Here is a 26,596-nt window from a genome sequence, read left to right on the forward strand (position 1 = left end):
TATAAAACTGAGACCACCCCAGCCGACAAGAATTGGTTTTGTAGAGATATACATTTGTTAAATTCACGTTGTTTTCTTTCATGATGTAGGCCTACACACCTACTTTTTGTTGTATTATAGAGTATTTAGCTGTAGCCTAAATTTGTATACAAATGTAAGCTCTTCAATAAAGAAATAACTGTCGCATGCTGTTAATTTGGTTCAAAAACCCTTTTATTTATTACTTTGACATGGATCACCCAAAACTTGGGTTAGGTTTGGAGAATACTTTAATAATCAGCATTAACTTATGCACTGTTTATTACTTTCAGATTCTAAGATGTAATTGATGCATTTAATTAAAGCATCATAGATTTAATTTTAAAGTTTTTACCATTGGAATAGCACTCATGGAAAAGTGATTAAAAGTTCATACAAATTCATCTTACATTAAAATGATCTTCACAGCATTAAACTGTAAACTTTTCCGATATATCATCGGCATTTCTCCTGACTTTTACAGCCCTTTGCCAAATTAATAAATATTTTCGCCGTCGTATGCCATGTATTAGTGCACGTCCGAACTATACACCATTTATAACTTTTCTGCCTCGCTGTCTGCTCAGGATTCGTTTGAAGTCCAAATTATAACACTCAGATTACTATACAATGTATAGGCATCAGACACTGAAATAAAGTAGAAATACGTGAAGTGTATCCTGTTTCTCACAGCACACACTGTGTTATTTCGTCTGCTAATATGGCCAAGCTGTACGATGACGTCAGACCAATGAGATCGCGTACTTGCTTCACGCGACATTTTCGTACTTGAATTTGTATTTATATCATACTTAGAGTTATTATTTCTACATTATGATCACATTTTTGAATTCTGTGTGAAATTCTGAATCAGATTAGCACATTTTAAATTAAAACCCTGGATCACGCATGTTTCCTATTGTCTTGTGTTTTCGAATAAATGAATTTAAATTTAAAAAATAAAATCCAGTTTATATTTGATCCTCCCTCATATTTTAGATACAGCACTATAGCTCAACCCATTGCATTTAGCATATCTGCAGAAATCTTATCAATTCCAGCTGCTTTTATAGCTTTCAATTTTTGTATCTTTCTGTAAATATCTACATCATCATAGGTAAATTTCAGTGATTTGCCACTATTTGTAACCTCTTCTACCTGGATATTTTCCTCATATCGAACTATCTTTACATACTGCTGACTGAATACTTCCGCCCTCCGTAAGTCGTTACATATACACTCCCTTTGTGCATTAATGATCCTTAAAGTACCTATGACTGCCAATTATGTTTGTCATCATGTTATTCTTAGCTGTTTTTTTTTTTTTTGCCAAATTAAATTTCCTAGCATGTGCCTTCAATGTCTCCTTACTTCCACAACCATTCCTAACTCGATTTTTTTCTAACCTGCATCTCCTTCTTCTTCTTCTCTATTTCTCTGTTATAATACAGTGTATCTTTCCCAATCCTCACCAACTTTAGAGCTACATACCTACAGGGGCTGACACATAAGTCAAGGTAACTATTTTTTATCTCCTGAAAATGTGTCCACATTGGAAATCATAAAATTTGAAAGTGCACGATACATATTTTGTAATGGTGCCACAAGACGGAGTATGCATACAATAATCTTCCGAATGATGGACAGAAAAAACATGGCATTTAAAATCATCATTTTGTACATGTAAATCTGTTTAAACTACTACTACTACTTTTTTTTCCTATTTGCTTTATGTTGCACTGACACAGACAGGTCGTATGGCGACGATGGGATAGGAAAGCCTAGGAATGGGATGGAAGTGGCCGTGGCCTTAATTAAGGTACAGCCCCAGCATTTGGCTGGTGTGAAAATGAGAAACCACGGAAAACCATCTTCAGGGCTGCTGACGTAGGATTCGAACCCACTATCTCCCGGATGCAAGCTCACAGCTGCACGCCCCTAACCGCACGGCTAACTTGCCCGGTTTTAAACTACTTCAAAGTAGCATCTGAGATAAGGAAAGATCTTCATTGGGATAATCACATAAATGGGATTGAAATAAAGGGTACAGATCTTTGCACATTGTTATACGGGTATTTAGGGGTTGTAGTAAGGCTGTAAAGGAGAGGGCATATAAGTCTCTGGTAAGACTCCGACTAGAGTGTGTTTCCCGACAAAAGTGAAGCGTTACAAAATTGTTGCAAAGTTTGGGCTGGGAAGACTTGGAAGAAAGGAGACGAGCTGCTCGACTAAGTGGTATGATGCAAGTGATAATTATCATGTATTGAATAGGTGGTTAAATAATAAATTAATTAGTAATCTTATAAGTAAGTGGTATGTTCCGCAATGTCAGTGGAGAGATTCGGAATGACATTAGTAGACAAATAAGTTTGAGTGGTGTCTTTAAAAGTAGGAAGGATCACAATATAAGATAAAGTTGGAACTCAAGAGGACAAATTGGGACAAATATTTGTGTATAGGAAGGGGGTTTCGGGATTGGATTAACTTACTAAGGGAGATGTTCAATAAATTTCCAATTTCTTTGCAATCATTTCAGAAAAATCTCGGAAAACAACAGATAAGGAATCAGACACCTGGGCGACTGCCCTAAATGCAGATCAGTAGTGATGATTGAATCGATGGTTTGTTGTCATCGACAAGGAAGACGAAGAATACCACTGACAACATGAGATTCGTTAATGTGTGCTATATCACGCCAATCTTCTGGTTACAATGTCATGTGTGTTAGCAGTCATTTGCCACATGGGGAGTTCTTCACTTTAGGAATAGGACCAAAGTCATGCAGACTATGATCAGGGAAATAAGGAGGGTGTGGTAAGACCTTCCATTCTTAAAGCCGTAAACAATGTTCAACTAAGGTTACTTCCATATTGCACAACTATCACCAAATCACTAATATCGAGAATGTAATCACCTCCAGACAGGTCCATTCATGCCTCATCTGGTGGCAACATCACAAAATATATTTTACACACTTTCTAACGTATGTATCAGATCTTTGGTTATGGAAAATTTTCAGGAGACATAAAATAGTTGCCATGACTTATGAATCAAGCCCGGTATTTTTACACTCTGTAACAAATGCTCTGAACCCACCCCATACGCTGTTCACATTTCTATTTAATAGTTTCCACTGATCGTAATTACTATTTTAGAAACTCCCTCATGCCTCTCTTATTAACCACATATTTTTGTCTGACAGTTCTAGTTCTAAACCTTCCTTTCTACTGCATTTATTTTTAACTACAACAAAAAAAGCTATATGACCACTTATATCATCATCACTTCAGTTTCTCTCCAGAGCTCATCTGGTTTTATCAGCATCACGTCTAGAAAATTTTCCCCTCTAACTGGTCCCATCACTTTCTGAGTCAGCTGTCCTTCTCAGATTAAATTTATTACTATTCCTTGCTCATGCTTTCTGTCATTTGCAGTACCTCCCCAGTTACCATTTGGTAAATTCATGTTCCTTTTTGGTGTCATTCCCACATAACTGATTACCTTATTAAATACTTCTGCATAAGTCGCAGCGCCACCACTTAAACATCAAGTAGTCGATTATCTTTAGAGATGAGGTTTACACCTAGAAATTCATGTTTCTCATCCTGAACTTTTTCGTAGCCTACAAATTCCTCTTTCACTAGTATGATTACTCCCCCTCCAAGTTTTCCTATCCTATTTCTATGATAAACAGTCCAGTTCCATGAGCAAATTTCTGTATCCGTAATATCCATGATACAACTCCTACTACAATATCTGGTAATATATATATTACTTAATTTTATTTACAATACTTCTACAGTTTAACACCAACAAATTTTTATCATCCTTACTGATCTTCCACATCCCTCTACTCTCATCACCACTCCCTAGTCCACCCCGTCTCCCTGAATGTATCTCCCCGTAACTCTTCGAAACAAACTTCCTAACTTATGCATACCATTGCAGGTCAGGTGGAGGCCATCTGGACGTACATCCCTATCTACTACCCACCCATTGGGATCTACACGTCTTGCACCCAATTTCCCCAAAACCTACTCCATCGTCTCATTTAAATAGGCTCCTGAAGACCTAGTACTTTCCCACCCTCTCGGTTTGAATTTTCCTTCGGCCATTATCTGTGTGAAATGAACAAGAAACTTGTGTATTATCTCTGTCTCCATCTATCATACACTTCATTCCCCCTCTTGTTAGATTCTACAGGAATGTTTATTCATGGGTTTTTATCTTTCTGGAAGTGTTTACACTATGGCAATATGGGACTGCAGGAAAATCATTGTTAATGTAAGTGTATTTTGACAATTTACTATGAAGAAATAAAATTAAAGTATGCTTCAGGTTTATAAATCAGAATGAAATATTCAGTGGAAAGAGTAAAACGGGTAGTTATACTTAGGTTCCTGATATACTGGTGACCCCGACGTAATTAGACAACGCAGATAACTGGGAAGCCTCACTCTGGTCGTTTTCTATAAGTTAGTTATATGCAGTTATAAAAAACGTATACCAGTCAGATCTTCATTCACTAGTAATTATTAAGTGTTAATGCATGAGCTGTGCACTGAAAATCCAAAAGAAGAAAAAGTGAGAACCAAACTGTCAACAATACAACGCTTGTACCAATTGGGTCCTTTAACACTACAAGACGACAAAGGATTGGCAGATGACTATGTTAAAGAATACGAAACAGTAGAGATGTATAGAGAAAAGATGGATCACGTGCATGTGAAGGTTACACAACTTTTTGAAGTAAATATACGGACAGATAACGTTAACAATTACTAGTTAACCCTTTTGATGATGATGATGCTTGTTGTTTAAAGGGGCCTAACATCAAAGGTCATCGGCCCCAGTTAACCCTTTTGATGCCGGGCTGCAATGTACTGCGTGTGCTAAGAATGCCAAGACAATTTTAATGAATATGCACACACTAAGAAAAAACATTCTCCTATTTATCTTTTTGGAGGCAAATCCCTGTTCTATTTCCATAGCTCACAGGTCAATAGAGAACATGTGAGCGTGACTATAATTGCAATAGAGATTCATTTGTTGCGAGCGCCGATTCGCAACACGTCCTCCTGTGGGAAATTATGAGCAATCGCATCGAACGAGGTTCGATCGTGACCTCCACGTCAGAATCCCTAATAATCATTTGTAGTTAAGGTGTAACATATAAAGAGTAGATAAAGAAGAGACTGCGGAAGTGAGTGATTAAGTGTAAATCAAATATCAGTGCAATGAATAAGTGCAGAATTACAATTATAATTAAAAGCATTTCTTAAAGCTAGTCTCAACTTGGAACATTCAGTGAGCCAGAGAGTGAAGCAAACTTGTGCAGTAAGAATATTTGTCAGAGAAGGAAGTATACAGACCAGAAGGTCATAGTTAGAGGCTCAAATTGGGTGGACCAGGTAAAGCAAGCCTCTTGTTGGTCACGTAGGAAGGTGCCCCGTAAAATAAGAACGCACATAGTGGTGCAATCATTCCTTCTAGAAGCATTCTATGGAAGGTCACCAGTCACATGTAGGTGCAGGAGACAGGTAGGACCACACTTGTAACCAATAGGAAGCTAACAGATCAGTGATGTGAGGGAACATTGTAGTAGGGGATGACTTGTTTTAGAAGCTCAGAGAAGTGATAAAAGGGAGTGACAAAGCAGAATCTTGGTCATTCTGGCAGTCATTCTGGTGGTCATTCTGATTGGGCATTCTGGTCGGTCAGTCATTCTGATAACTTGGAAAGGAGCGGTCTCTCGGGAAGGGACAGTCACTAGGTTACTTGGCAGAGAATAGACTCTGTAGAATAAAGTCAGTGAAGATTGCAGTATATGGATCTAGTCACATCAGGCAGCAGCTGAGCTTATCGATCACTAGAACTGGTTAGCTGTGTCCCACAGGGTAAGGCACAGAGACAGTACGGAGAGAACTCACTGAGTGTTTGAAGGAGACTGTAGCTTCAGTTCGCATTCACCTTAGAAAGAGTTCTGTGTTCGAGTCCTCAAACCATCAGGGAAGACTCTGAGGAACCCTACAGCGAGGATTCAAGAAAGAAGTAAGAAGCTTCAAAACCCGAGATAAGTATCAACTAGTTAAGAGACTTTAAAGACTGAAAGGAATTTAAAAGTGTTGTATAGTGAAATGTAGAAGTGTGTGTGTTTCTAAAGAAGTCAGAGACTGATAAACTGATGATTTAAAATTAATGTTGAGAGAAGAATAATTACAGGTGTGCTGTAGTGTTAATGAAAAGAGTATACTTGACAATCTGTTTAAAATAAATTAGAGTAAGTATTTAATGGTGTCAGCAAGTGTTTTCTATCAAGGTCAATCATATTTAAACCCTAGTGCCCAGCCTGTGCATTCCCTAGGATACGACACATTTTCTTCCTTTAAAAGCATACACATTTTTCATTATTTTTTGAAAAATTCAAATTCAAAATTTGACCTAATTTTTACTTTTATAGTGTATTTTTATCATGGGTATAATACCTTTGTGAGAATTTTGAATAAAACGCAAAGTTTTATGCAATTCTTGATAGTACTTTTTGAGAATTACGAATTTTTACAAAATTATGCACACACAGGTTAAATACACAATAACCTCTTCTTTACTTCGCACACTTGTCAGTCGAAAAATTATTCTCTAATGAATAACTTAATATTAAAACATTGCATATTTTAATCAACTTTCATATACTTATCCATCTTTACACTACTGGAGGTAAAAAAACAAACGTATAAACAAGCGTGATAACAAGCAAGTGACATGAAGCAGCAGAGTGCAACGCTACCACGCACAAAACTTGCGATGTGTTGAAGAAAGCTTTTATAAAACTTCACTGATATCGCAATATTTTCAGAGAGTAAGGGTTTCAGTCTTTCTGTCGGTATTACCTATGCTGCCATCCTGCAGCGGAAATTAAAGATACAGGTGAAAGAAAAACATGGCTGACAGGTCGGCCCCCGGCAATTTTAGCAGCAGCTCACATGGCCGATAGATCGGCCGCCCGGCACTATAAGAGTTAAGTAACATCCTCTGTTAGCCATAAAAAGAAGTTAAAAGCTTCCAAAAATTGAGTTCAAGAAATTTAGTGGAGAAGTAAATGATTTTCTTAATTTCTGGAGTCAGTTTAACACATTCGCATCATTTGACAAGCTGTGGTCGTGCACGGTGTTTTGGCACATGATCCAATTTATGAGCTCAGCTCGAAATGATGCAGTGTCTCGCTTATCTTCGTATAGTACATTCCCTGTGCAATATAAGTTCTCACATTACACACTGTATGGAACTAGAGGCATGCACTCTTGGTAAACAATAGTGTTGGTATTTCTGTGTGACACTGGGATTGTTGAACAACAGTTAATTTTCATTGGTATTCAGTATTCATTACGCAGTAGAACCGGCATTGCAGTAATGACGAGTTCGAGGGTAGTCACAGCAACAGTGAAAGTTACTCGAGTGCGAAGAGCACTGATGAACGTAAGAGTGACAGTGCTGCACCAGGTCCTTCCAAACGCCTACAGCCTGTGACACAAAAAACCATAGTGATTGGAAATTGGAGTATAAAGACAGTAATCTTGATATACAGGTACATGGGTTGATTTTTTAACAGTGGCAACTATTTTTTATTTAGATACATAGTATACCTACAACGTTAGGCATTTTACAGGCCTTCAAAGTAATCACCACCGTTGTGTAGCACTCATTCCCAGCGATATGGAAGCTGTTGGATGCCGTTGGGAGCGCCTGATTTCTGGAGATTGCAGACGGAGCAGTTGGTGGCCTGGAGAATGTCATCCACTGTGCGGAAGTAGACCCCTCGAAATGGTTCTCATTTCAGGGATGAAATCGTAATCGCAGGGGCTGAGATCTTGAGAATAAGGGGGGTGGGGGGGTGGTAAAGCACTTTCCAGCCCCAGAGATTGAACAACTTAGTCACAGCTCCTGCTGCATGCAGCCTTGCATTGTCATGCAGAATTATGGGTGGGTTATTCAGGAAGTGTCCTTGTTTTGTTCTTAGAGCTGCTACCAGGTTTGTTTGCAAAAATGCACAGTAATACTCCGCATTAATGGCACATCCTCTGGCAATGATGTGCTTTATGAATAACACCATCCCATTCGTCGGCAACGATCAGCATGGCCTTCACATTCGTTCCGGTCAGCTAAACCGTTACTTTTTGCAGTGACCTGTGATGGCGCCACTCATTTGATTGGCGTTTCAGCTGCAGTTCGTAAGCTCTGGTCCACGTCTTGTCAATAGTGATTATCCACCGTAAGAAGGCCTCACCTTTTTATTCATAGCACTCCAAGCGCATATGAGCTGCATCATACCCCAGCCATTTTTGATGTGCGGTCAAATCATGTGGAACCCAATTGGAGGCAATTTCCCGCGTTCCCAACTGCTTCTTCAGGATTTGCAGCAAAGTCCAAGGCACCAGCCCTGTATAGTTGGCCAATTCACAAATTGTGGTGTTCCGATCCACCACACTAACGCGTACATATTCTGCACATTGCCATAACTTATTGCAGGATGATCAGGCAGTGCCATATCTGCCACATTTTGTTGTCTGTCTTTTAAGACCTTTACCCATCGTGCTACAGTACAGTAAAGTAATGCACTTTCACCGCAAGCATCTTGCAATCCTTTGTAACATTGACTTGCATTGCGACCTCTAGCGCATTCCACTTTCCACCAGCTCCTCCGATCTTGCTTTGAAATCATTACATCTGTACTCCACGAGCGCGCGTTCCAACCTGCGTTCTTGTAGTCGCTGCCGCCGTGCATGGCGCATGGAGGGCGATTTCATTTATGCTGAGGGAGGATGGGTATCTAAGTTACCTCAAGTATACATTATATTGCCCCACTATGTTTCACAGCATTGTTGCAGCATAGTTGCCACTGTTAAAAAATCAACCCATGTATATCCATTTCGTGGATAGAGTGGTGTTTCAGGAATTTTTTTTTTTTTTGTTAGTTGCTTTACGTCGCACCGACTCAGATAGGTCTTATCGCGACAATAGGACAGGATAGGGCTAGGAGTGGGAAGGAATCGGCCATGGCCTTAATTAAGGTACAGCCCCAACATTTGCCTGGTGTGAAAATGGGAAACCACGGAAAACCATTTTCAGGGCTCCCGATAGTGGGGTTCGAACCTACTATCTCCCGAATACTGGATACTGGCCGCAATTAAGCAACTGCAGCTATCGAGCTCGGTATTTCAGGAATACTTACAAGAAATTTAGCCACTGCCCATAGCCCAAACATGCAATGTTTTTAGAGTACACGGATCTGCTGTTTTGAAATTATTTTAAAAAGATGTGTACATCAGCCAGCAATCATTCAAGGAATGAAGTATCGGTAAGTCATAACTTTCAATGGCACGAATGCAAAATTTGAGTGAATTATCTTCATTAGTTGGCATTTTATGTATGTTTTTGTGTGACAGGTATGCTCAAACTACCGGCTGGCAAATTAAATCTGATACAAGTCAACAATGTGGCCATTTATTGTGACTTGAATGGGTTAGGCAGATTCACGATGAAGACTTAGAGGAAGAAGATAACTCCCAGTATCTTATTCAATCTAATGTTGAAGACTCCAGAGCCAGAGAAATTGTAGGAAGCTTCCCACCTACTGCCGAGAATTACGGCAAGGCAATAGACAGCTTGAAGAACAGATTTGGAAGAGAGGAGCTGTGAACTGAATATTATGTCAGAGAGCTTCTTTCCTTGGTGATAAAGAAGGCGACTATAAACAGAGGAAGACATGAGATTGCCCGTCTATATGACAGTTTAGAATTGCATTTGCATGCTTCAGAATCAATCAAGGTGACGTATGATAAATATGCACCCATGCTGTTTCCGTTGGTGGGAACCTGCGTGCCTCAGGATTTGCTCAGAGTATGGCTGAGGAACTCAGAGCCGGTTAATCACGACAATGAAAATGAAATATATGGAGATAGACTGAAAAAACTGATGCAGTTTCTTAGAAGAGAGGTTGAAGCTGAAGAATGGATTTCATTGGCGAAGGCGGGATTCAAACTTAATAACGAGATTCTTCGAAAAGAGGAAAAGGTAATACAACAAGAAGAATCAGTGCTGACGGCTACAGACTTGCTTTCCGGCGAACGGAAGAGGTACAAGTGCTTGTTCTGTGAATAATTTCACGAAAGCAAGGCTTACTTTCACATAGAGAAATCTTCTTCTGTAAAGAAACAAGACAAGCAAGGTCATCGAGTGAAGGACTGTAAGCAAAAAGTGAGTTGCATAATTTGTTCAAAGAGGCACTATACCATTATATGTACACAAATAGAAGCGAAACAAGAGAACTAAGCTGATGAAGAAAATCCCGAAGAAAATCAAAATGCTTCGTTGTCAAACCAGTGCTGTTGGGAAATACTGCTTCAAACTCTCCTTGTTAATTCGGAAATAAGCAGGAAGAAATGTACAGTAAGAGCAATATTTGATGCTGACTCACAACGATTATACATTTTAAAAAGAACAGTTAAAGAGATGGGTTATTAACCATTAAGAACAGAAGTTGCTTTATTCAGAGGGTTCGACTAAGAAGATAAAGCATCAATGTAACGACATTCACTTAGCCAGTCCGGTAGATGTTTTTCCTGTGGGATTTTGGTGCTGGATCAGCCAATGATATGTGGACCTATTTCACAGCTCAAACCAGGTGCCTTTGTGGAGGAGCTAAGAAGAGATCGTATTCAACTTTTAGATATTGGAGCTGGACAATCGCCAATTGAAATATTGTTTGGTGCAAGCTTTACTCTGGTGTTGTTAATGCTTTACACTGCTGTTGTTAAGGAAATACAGTGTAGGCTCACAGCAATAAAGACTCAATTAGGATGGACTGTGACAGGAAAAATAGGAAAAAGTTCCAATACAAATAGTCACTCCACCATGCTGATCACTCTGTTGACCCCATCAATCACCTGCCTGACCTAAGGAAACTAGATGTTTCGGGAATATCAAATCCCTGTGAAAGCCAATCAAATAATGAACTGCTTGCTGTAATAAATCACTTCAAGAGCACTGTGAAAAGAGATTTAGAAGGAAGATATAAAGTCACATTTCCATGGCAGAATGGTCGCGAACAACTGAAGCAAAACAGGATAAATTTAAAAATTGCTCTGCTATTATGATGATTAAAACTCATTTTTATGTACAATAAAATGTGATCTTTCTAAATATTCGAAAAGTTGTTATAATCATGGCTTTCTCTAGCAATGAAAAAATTTCAAACACCATTAAAAATCCTGCAATTTCTGGAGGGTACCTCATTCAAATATGGCCATCTCCAATGAGTTTACTGTTAGGTCTTTATTCCAAAAGACCCATTGGATAGCCAACCAAATGCCAATGATCAGCATGGAGTCTGTTTTCCACATCCTCTTGTGAGGCGCATCGTTTAGACAAGATGTTCCCGAAGTATGAGAAGTGTTCTAGCTCTTCCAGAATGATGTCTGAGACATTGAATCCTGTAAGGCTAGTCCCTGGAGAAGGTTGGGTAAGAATCTTTGTTCTTTGTGGATTGATGGTGAGGCCAAAACAATTATGTGCTCTTGAAACTATTCACCGACTGCTGCAGCTCCTCAGAATTAAGACCAAGTGAGGCATTATCATCAGTATACTGCAGTTCAGTTATTTTTGTCACAAGTTAAGCAACGTGAACGAAGTCTTGTCAAGTTAAAGAGACTAAAATGATACAAAGCATAGCAGCCACGTACAGAGCACACCCTTGCTTTAATCCATGTGTGACAGGAAAATCATCATAGATGTTTTCTCATGGAGATCCTGACTAGACATATCATCATGGAGGGCTCGAACCAGGCCAAGAAAGCGTTTGGGGCATCCAAAGCATCTGAACACTGCCTACATAGCAGACCTCAGAAAATAGTCAAAAGCCTTTTCCAGATCATTAAACACGAAGTAGAGAGGTTGCTGTTGTTCTCTGAATTTTTTTTGAGTTCCCATGCACAGAAAAATTATGTTAATTGTGCCTCATGGGGCACGGAAACTATACTGAGATTCTGGGAGGGTCTTTTCAGAGACAACCTGGAGACGACTACCGTATTTCACGGTATAATCGTCGCCACCGTGTAATCGTCACATCCTTTAGTTTCAATACAAAAATCAGACTTTAAACAGCAGCATCAAACGTCCCTCCAGGGTCACAGTAGAATCGGAATTCAGCTATAACAAGAAATTTGAAACGAGGCTCCCTTCACATTAATAGATCAGCAATCAGCTCCAAAAGTTTCCACATTAGACTCAGTCAAAAGCACTACAAGCAAGCACACAACATACAACAACTTACCTGGAAGGAAAGGAAGAAAAACTTTCAACAATTCGAACAATGTTATGAAGTCAAACATTTTTTAAAGAATTTTAATTGCATACAGACTTTTTATGTAACAAAGTGAAAAATTTTTTGAACAACTATTCTAATGAATAGACATAGTTTTAAGTCAATCAACCATGTAATCATCTGCTCTCATACCAGTAACACACTAACCCCACACTGTTTTTAATATCATCTATCTTAATTCGTATTTAGTTTTTAAGTGAATCAATGTATTTGTAAATCTATGTATTTTAAAATCTTAACCATTCACCTAAGCCACTATAACAGCTGAGGATGTTCCTAAACAAGGAACGAAACATGTACTGTTAACATATAAATAAAAAATTTGCCAAAAGGCAAAATAAAGTATCAAAACGGTGGAAGATTCTCAATAGTGTAAAATTTAGTGATTAAATTTTGATATGGAAAATGAAGCTGATTACTTGCAATTAAACATTTAATCGCATAATCGTCGCACGTCCAAATTTTGTTCACCAATCTGGTTAAAAGGTAAATGGAACTGCAATGTAAGTTGCACATGAATGCGCAATTTAAATACGTGTATGGTTTATGGGCAATTTGGCAACACAGTCACATCTGCGAGATGTTGCACAACGTATAAATAAATAATACCGGTATATGTGCGACGCATGGCTTACCGGTAGGCTATCGGCAGTTTGACAACGTGGTTGCGAGACAGTGTACAATTTATTCACCACCTACATATTATGAGTTCTCATTTGAAATACATAAGGCTGTAAGTTATCACTTATCGGCAACGTCGCCAGGAAATACCAGTACCAACGCACAATTGTCTTCTAGTAGACAAGAGGTCTGATAGAATTCTGCGTTATTACAACCACCCACCCCCCGGCGCAACAGTCGCGAAGGACCTTGGCCTAGTAAGCGACTGCTGCTCAGCCCAAAGGCCTGCAGGTTACGAGGTGTCATGTGGTCAGCACGACGAATCCTCACGGCCGATATTCTTGGCTCTCTAGACCGGGGCCGCCATCTCACCGTCAGACAGCTCCTCAATTGTAATCACGTAGGTTGAGTGGACCTCGGACCAGCCCTCAGATACAGGTAAAATTCCCTGACCCGGCCGTGAATTGAACCCGGGGCCTCCGTGTAAGAGGAAGGCACGCTACCCCTACACCATGGGGCCGGCTCCTGTGTTATTGCGTACGAAGTGAAATCCAAGACGACAACGGTCAGCCGAATTATTTGTTGTCATCGCTAGACACTTATCTTACTACTACGTCATAAGTGTCCGGGCATGGGATGAAAACTTTTACCCAAGCAGTCAAGATAATTATTATCCAACGGTATTAAAGTTTTATTTTATAAACTCGTCAGTAATGTAATGTAAAATCATCAATAACTGGGAAGAAATATTAACCTAATTACCGTATGTTTAAAAGAAATTGAAAAAATGAATGTTTGTTACTGACGTCTCGGAACACGGTCAACTACAGTAGATCGACACTGCGCTAGCTAGAGCGATATATGAAGACGCCCGTGCTCCGGTTTGTGAGCTTTGCGCAAGCGCACTAGTGTTTCGCAACCAACAAGCTCAACTGATAACACATTGCTGCATGCTTCCTTGCTGCCTAACAGTATTGGCTGCTCTGGAATGGACAGATGACAGATGCATTTACTTGTTTGTGACTGACGTGATTACTGTAGACATGTGTGCATGAGAATTTAAGTTTTTAATTTGTGTTTGGGGTGTTTGTAGAAATAATTTGTTTTAATAGTGAACAATTATGGAAAGTCATTTATATTGCAAAACATTAATGTGTGAAGCATTTATAAGCGATTATGGGTAAATATAGAAACTATTCTGCGGGCTTCAAGCTAAGCATAATTGCCTTCGCTGAACAGCACGGGAACAGAGCTGCAGAAAGAAAATTTTCAGGGAGTGAAAAGTTGGTGCGTGACTGGCAGAAATTAAAAAACAAGCTAAAAAGCACAAACCTTTCTAGACGTGCGTTTAGAGGTACTAAAACAGGGAAGTTTCCTATAATTGACGAAGAAGTGTTTATGTATGTCAATGAAATACGTAGCAATGGCTGCAGTGTATCATATGAAATGTTACAAATTAAGGGACGGGATGTAGCGCGCCAACACAACATAACTCAGTTTAAGGCGAGTCGTGGATGGATTAAGGAGTTCATGCGACGACACAACCTGTCAGTGCGAAGGAGAACAACACTAAGCCAAAAGTTGCCTGCTGATTTAACGGACAAGATTGTAAATTTTCACCGATTTGCCATACGTTTGCGCAAGGAAATTTCGTACTTGCTTTCTCAAATTGGTAATGCCGATCAGACTCCCAATTTTTTTTTGATATGCCTCACAACAGCACTATTGTGCTAAAAGGATCATGGACTGCATTAATGAAAACCAGCGGTAGTGAGAAGTTGCTATGCACGGCAATGCTAGCCATTACAGCTGACGGAAGAAAGTTGCCGCCTTACATCATTTTTAAGAGGAAAATGATGCCTAAGAATATACAGTTTCCCCGTGGAATTCATGTACGAGTGCAACCAAAGGGTTGGATGGACGTAGAACTCGTGCTGGATTGGGTTAAAGCTGTGTGGGATAGAAGACCCGGTGCACTACTAAAACAACCAGCTCTGCTTGTTTTAGATAGTTTCCGAGGTCACCTCGTGAACGAAGTGAAGCAGCTTCTCAGTAAAAATAAGACACGACAGATAGTCATTCCTGGTGGCCTAACATCTGCTTTGCAGCCACTAGACGTATGTATTAATAAACCCTTTAATGACCACTTACGTCGATTTTACAATGAGTGGATGATGAGCAGCGATCAGCAATTGACATCCGCTGGAAATATCAGGCGTCCACCCTTGGATTTATTATGCTCGTGGGTGATGAAGAGTTGGGATCTTATACCACCTGAACTAGTCTCCAAGAGCTTCAAAAGGACTGGGATTTCGAATGCACTAGATGGATCCGAAGATGACGCAGTGTGGCAGAGAGATGAAGAATCTGATACTGGTATTAACAGCGGCGAGGACGGCGCATCAGATACCAAAACCTGCGATAGTGACACAGAAGATTTGGAATAAATTGTGTACCGGTAAGTCCGTATTTCACAACAAGGCGATAACTTTTGCAAGTGTATTATTTTAACTTTAATACTAAAATTAATGACAATTAACTTAATACGTTCATTTTTATTTTCAGGTTGGAGAAACGTTCGCCGAATTGTTGCGAATAATTATGAATTTTGTTTTAGACTATTTTAATTATTTTGATGTATAAACGCGAGTATTACGTGCATCTTAAATTTGTATCAAATACAATTTAGTTATAAATAAAATTCTTGAGTAATACAAATACTGGTATTAAAAATTCTTCGTATAATGGTCGCACTCTACTATTTTTTCGAAAATTTTGGTATAAAAAGTGCAACAATTATGCCGGGAAATACGGTAAGTAGAATACTTGCAAGAAGTTTGCCAGCTATGGACATCAGGGACATACTGCAACAGTCTCCACATATACTGCGATCACCTGTCTTGAATATGATGATAGTAGCATTCTTCAGGTCACCAGGTACTTGTCGAGTTTCCCGGATTAAAAAGGTTAGCGTGAAGAGCCTTGTATCTAAGTATAAGCCTACCCCTTGAATCAACTCCATTGGAATATTGTCTGGCACAGGTGCCTTTCTGTGTTTCACTTTGTTAAGAGCCTCACAGTATTTCAGGTATGATGGTGGCATTGTCATCCCTGCTGACAGGGCTCCTGCGGCACATCTCGGAGGAAGTCCTGAGCTGTGGTAGAGCTGTGATTTAAAAGAGTGGAGAATGGTTAATGTTTCCAGTGGACCAAGATGCCCTTGCTATCGGTAAAAGTGGCAACATTGTAGGCTAATTTCAGTGTTCCTACAGAAGAATGAATTACAGTAGTTCATACTGAATCCCTTTAATCCGTGTTGCCACCAGTTGTTCTTTATTTCCCTGATTATAGCACTAAATGGATCGGGGAAAATGTGTGTGTGTGTGTGTGTGTGTGCACGCGTGCGCGCGTGTCACTTTGGTCAAGCTTTTTAACTATTTATGTAGTATTGCAAATTACTTTTGCTAATTTCTTGCACAAAATACAAACAAACTGGGTTTTCAAGTTTACTCTTAATTTTCTGACATTTTTATCACTAGGATATACATATCTCCGCCAGTATTATTGTAAATAAATAAAAGTAAAAAAATGATAATACTTTTTTCTGCAGTAACTTCACAAAATCCACTTGAGCATCATATATTATTTCTTATGTAGGCTCAACTCTTCATGTAATACTAAAACAAAATTCTCCAAACACACAAATAAAGAAAGAGATTTCTGAGAAACTTACTTTCATGGTTTGGGTAATATTAATTAGAGGTCCTAAGGTAGATGTAGAAGTGATGCCAGATCCCAAAACTAATTCTTGCTGCATTTTCTCCGTAAGTTTGGCAACAAACTTGTCAAAGACTTCTTCCTGGATAAGAAATCTGTTTGCACTGACACAAGCCTGAAACAAAAATAAAACCTTTTAAATTTCCTTTCTTAATGAATGTTGTCTATTATTCTGAGAACTGACAGATGCCTGAATGATAAAATAACATCTTTTAATTTCTTTTCTCAATCAAAGTTTATTATTCTGAGATGGTGATAGATGGCATTCAAGAGGTTTGGCTATCCCATCAAAGTCCCAAACATACATATACAGTTATTTTCCCCATAGTCATATCTATGTGCAGCAACATATGAAGTCTTCATTTATGAAGAATGAAACATGGCGCACGAATAGTTTCAGAATGATGAATTTTTACAGACTGTACATAGCAACAAATAACAAATGTCTTAACTGATGATCCACTGAAGTCTCTTTAATACAGTAATTTCAGCAATGACAGTATTTATGTATAATATATGAAAGAGAAATGATGTTTTAAAACATTAAAGTTTAAAAATAGGTACCTGTAATCAGATCAGGGTGTTGCATGTTAACAATCATGGATTCACCCAGTATAGGAAAGGCTGATAGTAGACAAGGTAAGTTGAGCTTTTCCATAAATGTTCAGATGAAATAAAAGCAAATACCTTACTTGAATTACTACTTACTACCAAACGCACGTGCAGCAAATCAGTGTATCAAACAGTTTTTTGTTCTCGCCAAAGACAAGGGTAAGCAGAGAGAATTCAACCTGCCTTGGTCATCTGACTGAGAGCGAGCAGGGAAAGAGCCGCCCACTGATGCATGCGACTTAACATTATCTCCGGTGCCTAGTTACAGCATTTTAAAGCTAGCTTTACCTAGTAAGTTATTGTTCTCTAGAGTGAAGAACAGTGTTCTATGGCTATTTCACAGAACACATATCAACTTAATGTTATGTAAAGCTATGTGTACGTGTAAAGGTAACCATCAGCTAAAAATAGTATAAGTAAAAGTAAACTGAATGAAAGAGGTAGAAGGGTAATAAAATAATTGTGAAAATTAATAAGAAAACTACAGTTACTATTAATGAGAATTTGGAGCTGAAGCACATCTCCCAAACAGGAGACAGGGAACTTCAGATAACTTACATACTGTAATATTTATGACAGACATGCACTTAACAAACCACTGGTATGTGCAGTATGTCCCAAAATATTGTTTTATTATCATAATTATTGTCTCCATCCCTTTTGAATATAATATATGTTTACACGTTTCTAGTTATATATAAATATAAAACCTTAATTTTTCAAATATTTCTCCAGAGTATGTAAAAATATCTATGGGTTGATTTACAAATCTCATTCTAACTTATACTATAACTGTTTAAAAAGTTTATATCCTCTACAATCGAGTTTACAATCCAGGTACTCTAAACAATGCTACATAGGTTGATATTTCTTGTTTTCCTGCTTTATTGCTGAATAGTGGAAGGAAAACACCACTTAGGATGATCTATACTAGATGTCTAGAAGTTAACCACTGGCTTCCAATATGTACTATTATCCTGTCAAGTAAGTAAGTTAGGCTGGTCCAAATTCAATCAAAATTTCGTAGTAAATTATTTGTGATATTGTGGTCTAAGTCCATAGCATATATAGCAGCATTCCTGTCAACTTTCCCAATGATCTATCAGTAAAATCCCTGCATGTCAAAAACAAAATATGCGACCTTCACTTATACTGACCCAATCATACATCAAGTAACCAACCCCATAAAAAAAGCAAGAAATCAGAATTGCTTTCAAGACTCAGAACTCAAATCGAAATTTGTTTTTCAATCATAACACAATTCTATAAACAACAATCATTCTGGTTCGGGCTTTAAATGTACGGAGTGAAATTTTTCTTATGTAGGGCAAACTGGGAGAAGCTTTTTAACTAGATACGCTGAGCATTTCAACGCTCAAAAACATAATAAATTCTCAGTTATGAGTAATCACATGAGGGACTCAAGCCATAGTTTTACTACAACTGAATGTGATCTCCAGATTTTAAAAAGAATAGATAAAAGTAGACTCATGACCGAATTTGAAAAACTTTATATATTTTTTAGATCCGAAATACAACGTAAATCAAAACTTAAACGATCCAATAGACATTAAAAGTCCTCCTTATGAACAATTACCAATCGTGTTTCATCAGTTAAATATTCAAGATAATATTTTACGTAAGGTTTTAAAAACAAAAACAATAAACACTCCCATCAGGCCAATAAACACATCACGCCCCTCTTCCCCACCAGACGCAAGCAACTCCCCCTCATGCGCAACCCGCGAGCCAATGGCCCCGCCTTCGCAAGGCCACTCCCCTCCACCAAGACGACACACATAGCAGAACATCGGTGACCAGCAGTACTCACACATCAAAGTAACACTGAAGTGGGCAAAAGGTAAGCGTCAACACAGCAATACTTATAATTTTTCTGGTAACTCTCTCCCATTTTGTTTCTTACATTTTTAAATCTGGTAATTCTAACTTCTTCCTTTACAGAGCTTATATACACCCGACATCGTGACATCACAACTGTCCCACAGCCTGTTCTCTTCTTGATCAAACAAGCTAATATTAGAATGCCACAACATCGATGCACCACGCCAACACCACAATATTAGTGTATACAAAAGAGGATAGTTAATGACACTATTACAATTTTAATGCACCACCATATATAGTACTCAATAATAAGCCTTCAATCAAGAATACAACAATAAAATAACTTCTACCTTTGAAAGTTGCAAAACCGAATTTTATCAACCTTTGAATAATAACTAATCACTAGATCTGAGCATATAGTAAAATAATATGTCAAACTTTACGTGTTGGAAAGTATTTCCTTTTTAAATCTTGTTTACAAAATGTTTTAACTCATTTCAATTTTACCAATGTCTATTGTACCAAACTGTATGTTAATAATTTTTTACTTTTGACTAAGGCATTAGACCTTTAGCATATTAATTATTCTCATGTCTAATCAAGTCCCTTTAATAACGACTATACATCATGTTAATGTGTTTAATTTGTAAGAATTTTTAGATTATATCATAGCTAAACAGGTACCTCTTTTTGGTTTTGAGGTGATGATAAGGCTGATGATGCCCTTTAAAAGGGGCAAAACATGTCCCATGTTTATAGTTTAATGAGGAAAGAACATTAATCTTATGGCTGATTGTATTGAATAGGTGGATAATAACACACTATAAAATTTTACCCCCACCCCATGGCACTACAGCCCTTGAAGGGCCTTGGCCTACTAAGCAACCGCTGCTCAGCCCGAAGGCATGCAGATTACGAGGTGTCATGTGGTCAGCACGATGAATCCTCTCGGCCGTCATTCTTGGCTTTCTAGACCGCTCCTCGATTCTAATCACATAGGCTGAGTGGACCTTGAACCAGACCTCAGGACGAGGTAAAAATCCCTGACCTGGCCAGGAATCGAACCCGGGGGTTCTGGGTAAGAGGCAGGCACGCTATCCCTACACCACGGGGCCGGCTATAAAATTTTACACATTTAAAAAAATGTATGTTTCGAGCTGTCAGTGGAGAGTTGGCATGGAATGACATAAGTAGACAAATAAACTTGGGCAGAGCTCTTAAACGTGGGAAAGATCATAATATGAAGATAAAGTTGGAATTCAAAAGGACAAATTGGGGCAAGTATTAATTTATAAGACAAGGAGTAAGGGATTGGGACAATTTCAAAGTTCTTTGAAAATATTTAAGAAAAAGCTAGGAAAACAACTGATAGGAAATCTCCCACCTGAGCCGCTATGTGTAGATCATTGATAACTGATTGATTTACTGATATTCAACTTATGTCATTCGATGTCTTGTCTCCCCTGACAGCTCAGAACATACTACTTATATATAAGCAAGTACAATTTGAGGAAACTGAATTTAACAAAAAGACAGTCAAGGATAACATGATGGTAACGCAATTAGCAGCAATATAAATTTTAGGGAACAATGGAAGGATATGTATACTGTAGATACTTTCAGACAGGAACAGGTTCCAGGAAGGAAATCCAAGGATCAGTAATGAACAAGGCTATTGTATATATGAGTACTTACAGAAGGCAGAAGTATTCGGTCACTAATATGTAAAGGTAGTTGGATATAAGGATAATGTCCATCTAGAGAAGGTGACTAATACTGGCAAATTAAGGAAATTTTAATCATAATAAAGACATTCAAAGTAAGATACAAAAGTTGAAAGCTAGAAAAGCAGCTGGGATTGATAACTTTTTGGTGATATATTGAAGACAATGGGTTGGGATATAGTGCCATATCTGAAATACTTATTTGATTACTGTTTGCATGAAGCATTGATACCAAACGAATGGAGAGCTGCAATAGTAGCCCTAGTGTACATGGAAAAAGGTGACAAACATAAAGCGGATAGTTACAGCCCAGTCAGCTTGACATGTGTTGTATGTAAAGCCTGGGAAATCATTCTTTCTGATTGTAGATGGCACATTTGTAAAATTACTACCTGGTTTGATAGAAGCCAGTGTGGGTTCCAAAAAGTTTATTCCAGTATTCGGGAGATAGTAGGTTCGAATCCCACTGTCGGCAGCCCTGAAAATGGTTTTCCGTGGTTTCCCATTTTCACACCAGGCAAATGCTGGGGCTGTACCTTAATTAAGGCCACGGCCGCTTCCTTCCCACTCCTAGCCCTTTCCTGTCCCATCGTCGCCATAAGACCTGCGACGTAAAGCAACTAAAAAAAAAAAAAGTTTATTCCACTGAGGCTTAACTTGTAGGACTCCAGCAATATTTTAATATTTTAGATTCATCAGATCAAATGGACTGTATTGCTATTGACCTATCCACGACTTTTAATAGGGTAGATGATGGGACATTACTGATGAAAATGAGGGCTGTTGGACTAGACACAGGAGTGGTTGAACGGGTGGCTAAATTTCTATAAAACTGAAATCAGAGTAGGTGAAGTATTATCTGATTCTGTGATGGTTAAGAGAGGATCCTGCAGGGAAGCATTAATGGACCTTTTAATGGACCTTTATGTTTTCTTTTATATATAAATTATATGAGTAAAGAACTGGAATCACAGATTAGGCTATTTGTGGATGATGATATACTCTATAGAGTAGTAAATACAGTAAGTTATAAGATTGTGAGTGACTACAAGAAGACCAAGACACTGTTGTGAGATGGACAGCAGACAATGGTAATATGATAAACGGGATGAAAAGGCAGGTTTAAGTTTGACCAAGAGGAAAAGTCCTCTCAATTTTCATTACCATGTTGAAGGGGTTATAGTATCTCATGTATACCAGCGTATGAACCTAGGTGTTAACATACGGAATGATCTTCATTGGGGTAATCCCCTTAACATGGTTGTGAAGAAAGGTTACAGATCTCTTCACATGGTTATGGGGGTATTAGGGATAGTAGTAAGAATGTAAAGGAGAGGGAATATAAGTCTCTAGTAAGACCCCAATTAGAGTATGGTTCCAGCGCATGGGACCCACACCAGGATACAAGAACCGGAAAAGATTGAAAGAAAAGCAGATCTATTTGTTCTAGGTGAATTCCAATAAAGGGGTAGCGTTATGAAAGTATTGCAAACATTGGGCTGAAAAGTTTTAGGAGTACGGAGACGAGCTGCTCGAGTAAGTGGTATGTTACAAGTAATAAATTTCATTGTTATGATCCATACTGAAAATTACTAAGTATGAGCAAGTACAAGTTGAGGGTCCACCTGTACAGTACACAAAATAATCCATTGATTATTATTTCATTATCCTTTTATTTGCAGAACAGGTTTCATCTGATATTTGGACATCAACAGCCTGTTGAGGCGCTGGCCTTCTGACCCCAACTTGGCAGGTTTGATACTGGCTCAGTCCGATGGTATCTGAAGATGCAAAAATATGTCATCCTCATGTCGGTAGATTTTCTGGAACGTTAAAGAACTCCTGCAGGACTAAATTCTGGCACCTTGGCGTCACCAAAAGCCGTAAAAGTAGTTAGTGGGACGTAAAAACCAATAACATGAATATTAATATTATTCTTCCAAGGAACTCTACAAGATTTATAATCTCTTCAAATCAAGATAAAGACATGACTCCTTTTTACAAGTGCTTTTCAAACACTGTACTCTATGAACTGTTACAAGTGATAAGTTTTATTTTTAATAATGTAATTTTCGTATTCTGATATATTATTGTAATTTATTCTAGCTGATGATATCCCTTAGGGGACAAAACATATACTAGATGTAATAAATTATGTATGTATTGAATACGTGGACCCCTTAAATATTTGTTCGCTACTTCATTTTATAGTCAATGCAGGTTTTTATCTAAACTGAAGCTGTTAAAGCTTGTTACATGAGATGGAAGAGTTCATGCAATATTTGAAAGGAGAGAGAACTTTGTAATGGGAGACTGGAATGAAATTACAGGAGAGGTATGGGAAGAAAATATTGTATTTGGACTGGGGATAAGAAATGATAGAGGAATGAGCCTTGCAAGATTTTTCAGTCATCATAATCTAATCTTTGCAAACACTTGGTTTAAGAAACACACATGCTGTCTGAATACATGGAAGGACATGAAAGACATTGGATCCCAGATAGATTATCATGGTCTGGTCCATCCTTACTATTCATACTGCCTACAATTCCCTCAGAAACTAACTGAACAAGTCCTGGGTGTCTCAAGATGTGTCTTGTCATTATGGCTCTTCTTCTGGTTACACTTCACCAAATTGTTCACCTCTCATCAATTCAATTCAGAACCTTTTCTTTGCGATTCATTCTACGAACCTCACCATCAACATTCTTCTGTAACACTGGATTTCAAAAGTTTCCAATCTCTTTCTTTCTGAGCTAGTTATTTTCCATATTTTACTTCCAGACAATGACAGGCTCCAGACAGAAGTCTTTAAAGAAAATTTTTCTAACTTATATATCAATGTTTGAAGTAAGTATGCCATCTTGTCTGAATGATCAGCATAGTTGCATTTGGTTCAGAGGGGGCCCTGGGTTTGATTCCTGGCTGGGCCGGGGTTTTTAACAGCATCTGATAATTCCTCTAGCTCGGGAGCTGGAAGTTTATGTTTATTAGTACCCATCTTTTATTTACATACAACATATCACACTGCAAACCACCACAGAAACATACAATAGTGAATACATCCCTCCACATAGGGCTAGCATCAGGAAAGGCATAGGACCATAAATCCAAAACAAAGTGCCCAACCCAAGTACAGTAGAAGTCCGCTATAGCAAGTATGGCATATAACGAGAACCCCGTTATAACAATTTTTGTCTGTCCTTTTAAAATTCCTATATTAAACTGCGTGTTATCTTTCGGTTACAGCGAGAGCCCTATCATTAACGCATCCGTTATTACGAGCGATTAAGCGTGCGCGATTTTTTCCATTACCGATATTTATGCACCCTAGCGATTATGTTGCATGTGATCGATCCCCTTCGGTATCGTTTCTTCGCTATGTCCTCTAGCGAGCTCTCTCGTAGACATTCAAAAGTGATGTCGGAATCGATTAGTAATCCCTGTCGACTGCTGTTCCGTAAAGAAAATTTGAAATGAAAGACAACATGTTTTCGTAATAAATGCGTAAATAACGTGTCCGATAATAGTTGTTACCTCGTTAAAATAAAGGCTGAATAAACTATCTCTTAACTTCAATGCTAAATACTGCAATTAATTAAGAATGGGATACACCTCAAGATATGGCAGAGTGTATCATTGATTTCAGAGGTTACTTTATATTTTTTTGTGTCTAGTTAAATTACGGTACGGCTATTATAATTTAAATTTATAGTGAGAAGGTTATCATTTCTCTACTAGCGCTTGAAGTATGTTTTCATCATGCGTATAGTGCGCGCACACATAACTCGTTGACAATAAACGAACGCCTCTTTATTATACATCGCAAGCCATGGCAACTGGTTGTACAGTGCCTCTGTGTAACGTCACTGGATCTTGGGAAATAGTGAAGAGAGAATGATGTTCTACTAGCCTCTACAAAAACGTTTCTCAAATCTGCATAGTAGCATCGAAACATGCGAGCCTTCAAATTCTTAGAAAGGCCACGGCTCAGTGGCAGAGTTATACTGCATCTATTGTACCTGACAATTAGTAAAATTAAGTTTTATAGGCAGCAGGAATATTTTCGTGATGGATCGTTGTATTGTAAAGATACGTGGAAGAGGTATTGCCGGCAAATATTCAATGGGTTTGCGTCAATATTATGATGCCAATTTTCAGTTAATGGGTATTAAACACTCGGAAATGTAGAATAATTGTGCAGCCGCAAGAAAATACATCATAGGCTAAAGCCAATATTCGGCATTAGCGTGAAGACAAAGATAGCTAAGAAATGTGTACTATACAAAAAATGCACTCAGTGGCCGGCAACAAGGACGCTTTAAAGAAGTCAAAAATGACATCGTGAGGTATGTGCACGAACACTGCAAGGGGAATGACCATACTACGGCGCAGTAAACTCGTTTGTTGACGTTCAATGTCCGCGATTAGGCCTATACATCGCTAGCCGCTGAAGTTGACCGAACCTGGCAAGCGAGACGTGGGTGTAGCAGCTGGTTGTAGCTGATGCTGAGTGAAAGTAACAGTTTTATACACTGCAAGAATATTTAACTGATGGATTGTCATATTGTAGAGACGCGTGGAATAGATTTTGCCGCCAAGTTTTCAACGGGCTATCGTTATATTATGATGCTAATTTTAAGTTAATGGTTATTAAACCTACGGAAATAAAGAATAATTGTACAGCTGCAAGAAAATATGGCATTACTAAAGCCAATGTTCGGCATTGGCGTGAAGACAAAGATAGTCTAAAAATGCGTACTGTACAAGAAAGGTATTCATATGATTTTACAAAGTACTTCTTAGGCCCGATTAAAATTTTTTGAAGGAAAAAGTGGGGTTCGTATTGCATTCAGGGTCATCTTGGATGAAATTAAACATACACTTTCACGTAGAATCAGATTTTGAAAAATAAGAAACAAGTAAGCCGTAGTGTGGCTATCGGCCGCGAAAACGCAAGTTTTGAACAAACTGATTGCCATTTCATACCGATTTTAATGTGTACGGGGGTTTTCCCAACTTTCACAAAAAAAATCGGATATAACGGGGTGGACTTCTACTGTAAATGCGAAAAGTTCAGGAAGAAGTATATCAATGTTTGAAGTGAGTGAATTTATTTTCTTTAGTAAGGCCTTCCTTGCTTGTACTAGTTTGCCTACATATAGAGTGAATTAAAAAGGACGGGAGACAAACTACATCGCTGCCTCACTTCGGGGTCCATTGCTGCTTCTCTTTCACATTCCTCTACTCTAATCACTGCAGTTTTTCCATACAGATTATAAATTACTCTTCGTTTGTGGCATTCCAATCTATGTTGCCATAAGCCTTTTAATAAATCAATAAATGCCACAAACAGGGGCTTGTTCTTATTTGATTTGATCTACTGTAATATTAACCATAAGATTAGAATTGCCTCAAGGGTTCCTACATTTTTTCGAAAATCAAACTGATCTTCCTGTAATTCATTGTCAATTTGTCTTTCAATCATTCCGTAAATCTCATTAAATTTTACACACATGAGAAACAAGGTTAATGGTGCAGCGGTCTCAGCATTTGCTCACTACCTTTCCAGCCGCAGCCCAACTTATCACATGGTTTACCACCACCCACCTTTCATCTA

General features: G+C 38.4%; 1 protein-coding gene across 1 annotated transcript in view; it reads right to left on the reverse strand.

Annotated features, from left to right (window-relative positions):
* The window catches only part of Ssadh (succinic semialdehyde dehydrogenase), a 144,977-nt gene that overhangs the window by 13,589 nt on the left and 104,792 nt on the right, over window positions 1–26,596 (reverse strand). The window contains exon 7 of the mRNA XM_067141311.2: window positions 16,752–16,910. Coding sequence (XP_066997412.2) covers window positions 16,752–16,910 — 159 coding nt within the window. The remainder of the gene's footprint in view (window positions 1–16,751; window positions 16,911–26,596) is intronic.

Source organism: Anabrus simplex, chromosome 2 (genome assembly GCF_040414725.1).
Source record: "Anabrus simplex isolate iqAnaSimp1 chromosome 2, ASM4041472v1, whole genome shotgun sequence".
In the NCBI taxonomy this organism is placed as follows: Eukaryota; Metazoa; Arthropoda; class Insecta; order Orthoptera; family Tettigoniidae; genus Anabrus; species Anabrus simplex.